The following is a 6,127-nucleotide window of genomic DNA, read 5'->3' as shown; positions in this document are numbered from 1 at the left end:
TGTGTGTGTGTGTGTGTGTGTGTGTGTGTGTGTGTGTGTGTGTGTGTGTGTGTGTGTGTTTGTAATACGGGGGAGGGAATGGGGGAACAAGCCTTTGTTCACGTGTCAACCAGGGAAGTTTTTATCACTGCCAAGTGCCAAGGTCAGCAGCTGCAGGGATCCATAAGAAAAACATGTGTTTTGGTACTAGCACCCTTGAATTTCTTGCTGCTTTAAAGTCTGTAACTGCATCTCTGTAATGGCAAAAAAAAAAAAAAAGAAAAAAAAGCTGAATGTTCTGAATTTCATCACATCCTCGCCTCTCTTTAGGTTAGGTGTCTGATTGGACAGTTTCTGCAGGAATGTGTTGTGTGATGACTGCAGTTCTTCTCACATGTTTCAGGTGTTCGGCAGCTGGAGATCATGTGTGGCTTTGGATGCATGTCAGTTTTAGCCAACTACTTTGTGTTCATGACATTCTTTCCTGCATGTGTGTCTCTGGTACTGGAGGTAAGAATGTGTCAGGTGATGGTTGTGTTTTGTTTTATTTTGTTGTGTCCTCACACTTATTTATTTTGTTGTTGTTGCAGTTGTCCCGTGAGAGTCAAGAGGGCCATCCAATCTGGCAGTTGAGTAATTTTTCCAGAGTGATGGAGGAGGAGGACAACAAACCCAACCCTGTAACCCAGAGGGTTAAAGTCATCATGGTAGGACCTGTCATCCTTTGTTTCTTCCTTCCTGTTTATAAAGTGAATGTTTTGAACCAAAGTGTTTCAGCTCTGTCCTCTTTGTGCAGTCTCTGGGCCTGGTAATAGTTCATGCCCACAGCCGCTGGACATCCAAAACTTTGTCCACAAACACTACTGAAACTGACCCAATGATTCCCATGGACCTGGACCAAGTCTCTGCAAGACGAATTGAGCCTGTGGTGCCACTGTGGCACTTCTACCTCAGCAGGTGATTTTCTATGTTCAGTGATGAAGAAACAGGACAAAACTGGTCTCAGGATCATAAATCTGTTGTTTAGTCTGGTTAAAAAAAWTTTTAGTCTGGTTAAAATCTTTAAGGTACAATCTTTTCTTGCTGATCTGTGCTGGCTCATTTTTTTGAACAGTGGCTGTTTTGTTTCCCCTATGTATAAAGCTGGAAACATACTCCCTGCGAACTGCCGACGTCGGCACGGGTTGTCGCAGTTTAATGACGAAAATTACGTCACCGGGCTTCGCAGCATCGTGTCGACAGCCCCTTTTGGCACAACCTGCCGGCAGAACTTTTGACCCCCCCTCCCATGTCGACGGTAATGTGTGATTGGTCTGAAGTTTGTTTGTGCTGCGCTCAGGGGGGCGGGGCGGGGGGACGACCCGCTCCCAGACTAGAAAGCAGAGTTTTATAAGATAATCAAACCGTGAAAAACTCATGGCTTGTTTGTTTGTGCTGAATGCGTTGCTGCACTCAGCAAAAAAAAAAAAAGAGGGGAAAAAAACCCCGACTCGCTCCCAGAGCTGACACCAGGAAGCAGAGTTTTATAAAGATAGTCATTCCGTGAAAAACTCATGAATGGAGATAAAACAGACATTGTGCACGGAGGAATCTGACTGATAAAAACTGTGGAGCTAAACCAGAACAGATGTGGGCAAATACGTTGGGTGAGTGACAAGTCTTTTTTTTCTGCAATGATTGTCGGCTGTTGTAGGGAGAAATTCCATGCAGTGACGTATGTTTCAGTGGGAGGGGAGTTTCCCGAGCTCGGCGCTGGGTGTCTCAGTGACTATGAAAAGTCTGTGCGAAAACGACTGCCAATCAACCACGTGACCGCGCGTCGACACATCGGTGTCGGAGCAAGTATGTTTCAGGCTGAAATGATCACAATCCTCCTGGCACTTAACAGCATACACAATATTACTCTGTTTGTACCGGGGAACAGGATCTTTGTATATGCTGTTAAGTGTCAGGAGGACAGTGATCTGTCATACATCGGGGAAACAAAACAGCCACTGTTTTAAAAGAATGAGTTAGCATAGATGAGCAACATCTACGGGTCAAGACTCTGCAGTTTACACTCATCTACAGACCAGTGGTCACTCCTTCACGGATGAAGATGTTCTCATCCTTGAYAGAGTTGAACGTTGGTTTGAGAGAGGAGTAAAGGAAGCCATTTTTGTGAAAAAATAAAATAAAATAAAAAAACGTCCAATAAACAGAGGTGGAGCCCTTCGTGTCCAGTTGTCCTCCTCCTACAACGCTGTTATTGCAAGTATGACTCCGCCCCCTGTGAGAAAAAGTTGTGAATCAGGGAACCCAACGATAGTCAGGTGATGGGCCACATAACCCTCTATGAATAATAGAGCCAATCAAGGCAATAACGACCTATTGTTTGGCTGATGGTCTTCTTTTGCATGTGACCAACCTGTTTGTCCCCCATGTGGAGGCGGAGGTTATAAGGCTGAGTTCACCTGAAACTCTCAGAYTGAAGAAGTCTCTTGGAGGAGAGACGAAACGTTTCATTAAAGAAGAACCATCCAGAGGACCTACTTATTTTTTCTTTTTGATTCTCACTGTTCTGTGTTTCTCCTGCAGAATGATAACCATGGACTTGGAGCAGGTGATCTGTTTGTTCTTGGCTCTACTCCTGGCTGTCAAGTACATCTTCTTTGAGCAGGCTGAGACCGAGTCTGTGCTGTCCTTGAAGAGTCCCATCTCTCTGGCTCCTCGAACACAAAACCTGCAACACATGGAGACCTGCTGCATTAGAGAGCCACCTGAACCCAGATCCCAGATTTCTGCCCCCGCCTGCAGGGAGGAGAGAGGTACGTGTCCTTAGTCATGTTTTAGAGCAGACAAGCTGCTGTACCTCTGCATTGTTTCCATGAATTATTATTAATCCTTTTTCTACCAGGAGAAAAAAACTCAGATGAAGTTATCCGGCCGTTTCCAGCCCTCACCACTGACTGTCAGCAGAAGAGCTTGTTCACTATTGGTGAAGAAGAAGAAGAGATCAAATCTGAGGTCACTGAGCCAAGTTTTCCTCAGAAACCTAGAGAACTGGATGAGTGTGTGTCCATCTTTAAAAACCCTGAGGTGAGCCACCACTAAATCTTCCTCTTTAGATCGTTTTACTTCAGGATGAGGACTTTACATTGAGATGTAATTATTTATGTAATAAATCTGGGTTGTTGGTTGGAGAGATGCAGAGCAGCAGGTGACAGGCAAACATGCAAGATGGATCAATAATGCATTTATTGAAAATAAAGCAAAAAGTGCAGGTGACAAAAACCAGGATTGAAGAGGGAAATGATGCGAGGTTCTGACACTGAACATGAAAAAGCGTTGTGGGAAAGTGATGGCTGAATGATTACAGGTGTGTTCATGACCAGAGCAGACAGATGAGGATGATGAGGGGATACAGAGTAACTGAGAGAGACAAATCAAACTGCCATGCGGAACATGTAAATTATTATTATTTTTGCCTGCATCTGGAATATGTCTCAAACTCACAGCAAAGATTCAGCTCAATTGTAGGGTTTACTTAGCCTGGTAAAAACTAGCACCTTGTTCTCTGCTTTGCTTCGAACAGAGGGTCTGGACTCTTGGCTATTGAGAAGCGATTGCTTCCTGGAGGCGTGGCCTCGGTTGAATTTTAAAACGATTGGATCTGATTTACCCAATCGCTAACAGTTGGCTGCTACTCATGTACGCCAGCTTTACTGTGAAGGAAGCTAAGCTAAGAAGCTGACCGGAAATTGTGTGTGTGTGCACTGTAAACAACCACYCCCTAAACAAATTTAGTTTAATTTGGAAGCCTTGTCAACACGGACTGGCTTCATTTACTTCCTCCACTGCCATTGCTAAACTACAAGCAGACACTGTGAAGAAAATCAACGTCATTCAAAACCCCTCCTTCTGTTCTCTGTTTGACCTGAATGAAATTCTCCCAGAGAAATCCTTGTCTGTGGGAGAAATCCCAGATGGAGATATTATAGAAGTAATGCTTCCTTAACCTAGTATTTCCTTAGGATGAAATCTTGCTTTATTAAGATGAATAATAATGTTTGTTAAACAGTATACAGTATATGAGGCCTCAACTGCCTCAGAAACAGGAGCAGAGAGCAGAGAGACAGATGGGCTCTGTGTTGTTCTCTGTTGTTCCTGTTATAATGAAACTCAGCCAATCATTCCACGGAGTGCCTTCATTCTTGGACCACATTTTTCTGTCTTTGTTAAATAAATATTTCCACGACAGGAGCAGTGAAGGGAAACTAGAATTGAGTGGAACTGAGTAGGAAGGCAAGGGCCAGGCTAGGATTTACCCCATCTTGGTAAAAATCAATGTACAAACTGAAGCCAAAACAGTGGCTTTATGCTGATTTATTCTTCCATTCTCACGTCTCGTTTACCATCCTGTGTTATGAAAATTGTGTAGCGTCCATCTGGAAAGCCTGGTTTATACTTCAATATGAATTGAGACTGCAGATCAGTGATTTCAGACACACTATTTAGTACATTACACCAGTCAGAACTGTGTCTCACAGGCTGTACGGCTCTCTAAGCCATGTTTCCATCAACATATTTTTGTGTGCATTTTGAAGTATCGCATTAGAAAAGGTAGATAGTAATAGTAAAATTCACCAAAAATTTGACCAAAATAATAGGGACTCCGTCCTGACTAATGATGTAATTAATATAGGCGGAGTCATGCTCTGAAGCTTAAAAAAGCCAGTTTCTGGGAGAACCAGCCCACACAGTACCCCTAAAGTCCACCAGGATTCAATACTGGTATTTATTATAATCACCCACCAGGATAACAGAAAATGTTTTTTTTTATTTATTTTAATCACCTTGATGAAAACACGTCTCATTCACAATTCTTTTTTTTTTCTTTTTGCGACATTTTAAAAATTTGCTCAAGATTGGCAGTGAAATTGGATGGATACATGGCTGCTGTTGTGATTAGTCAGAACTGCATGGGCTTGTTTGTTTATGTGGAACAGCAGATTTGTGTTATAATAGAAACTTAAAGTTTGAGTTCTTTCCAGCTGGGGCCCCATCATCTGAGTGATGCTGAGGTCATGCTCCTGGTGGCTTCCAAACACATCCCTGCTTACAAACTGGAGGTGATGATGGAGAGACCAGAGAGAGGAGTGTCCATACGGAGACAGATGATCTCTGCAAAGCTTCCTTCTCCTACTGCACTTTCCTCCCTGCCCTACACTGACTATGATTATTCAAAGGTGAGGAGTGCTGGCAAATTCACAAAGTTAAATAAAAAACTCAAAACTTGACATCTGTTCTGTAGTTGAAGGCATTTTACTTCCCAGGAGGTTTTCTTATTTCTAAACCTCAGAGTGTGGSGTTCCAAGCTTTAAACAGTATGAGATGTTGTGTGTCTGCAGCTAAATTCACTGCAGATTGATCTCCCTCCCAACCATCAGAGAGTCATCAGGCTCTGCGTTTGGCTCACAGAGATGTTTTGGTCACATGCATGAAGGTGTGAGTTACAATGAAAGTGACTGGGCTCAGTGCTGTATTGTAAGTCTTTGAAAGCTATGAGCCATGTCTGTGGAGGTTGTTTAATTTCTCTGAACATTCCTCACTGCACTGAACTGCAGGCACACCGCTCAGCTTGGCTTTGGGGGTTCTGGTCCTAGGATGGACCAGCCTCTGTCTGAGGGTCCTGTTGGGAGGGGAGTGGGATTCATTTGTTTGTGAATTTAGCTGCTCAGGCCGTTTAAAACATGGAACTCCACACTCTGCAGTCAGAAGCTGAGAAACATCTTCAACTATAGAATAAAAGTCCAGCTGCAGTCTTCAACTTTTTAGATTTAAAGGTGAGAAAACATCAGCTTGAAAGGCCAACYCCAACTCCGGACTTCAGTTTTCACCATGTTTTTCAGGTTCTGGGCACCTGCTGTGAGAATGTGATTGGTTACGTACCTGTCCCAGTGGGCGTGGCAGGACCACTACACCTGGATGGGAAACAGTTCCAGGTTCCCTTGGCCACAACAGAAGGCTGTCTGGTTGCGAGCACCAACCGCGGCTGTCGAGCCATCGCAGTGAGTTCAGAAACATGAACACCTACACACTGCCATGGTCACACCTGCTGGTCACTAAGACTAAGATCTTTATAATCATTCTTCTATTAGATTATTAT

General features: G+C 43.6%; 1 protein-coding gene across 1 annotated transcript in view; it reads left to right on the top strand.

Moving 5' to 3' along the window:
* Positions 1 to 6,127, top strand: part of LOC106531768 (3-hydroxy-3-methylglutaryl-coenzyme A reductase) — a gene marked incomplete at both ends in the record, with an annotated part of 14,722 nt that overhangs the window by 2,580 nt on the left and 6,015 nt on the right. Inside the window, 7 exon segments of the mRNA XM_014027689.1 lie at positions 383 to 489; positions 570 to 686; positions 776 to 936; positions 2,557 to 2,786; positions 2,876 to 3,057; positions 5,013 to 5,207; positions 5,871 to 6,029. Of these exon segments, the coding sequence (XP_013883143.1) occupies positions 383 to 489; positions 570 to 686; positions 776 to 936; positions 2,557 to 2,786; positions 2,876 to 3,057; positions 5,013 to 5,207; positions 5,871 to 6,029 (1,151 nt within the window).

The sequence above is a fragment of the Austrofundulus limnaeus genome, unplaced genomic scaffold (assembly GCF_001266775.1).
Source record: "Austrofundulus limnaeus strain Quisiro unplaced genomic scaffold, Austrofundulus_limnaeus-1.0 Scaffold672, whole genome shotgun sequence".
In the NCBI taxonomy this organism is placed as follows: domain Eukaryota; kingdom Metazoa; phylum Chordata; class Actinopteri; order Cyprinodontiformes; family Rivulidae; genus Austrofundulus; species Austrofundulus limnaeus.
This window is presented reverse-complemented; position numbering and strand designations above follow the sequence as displayed.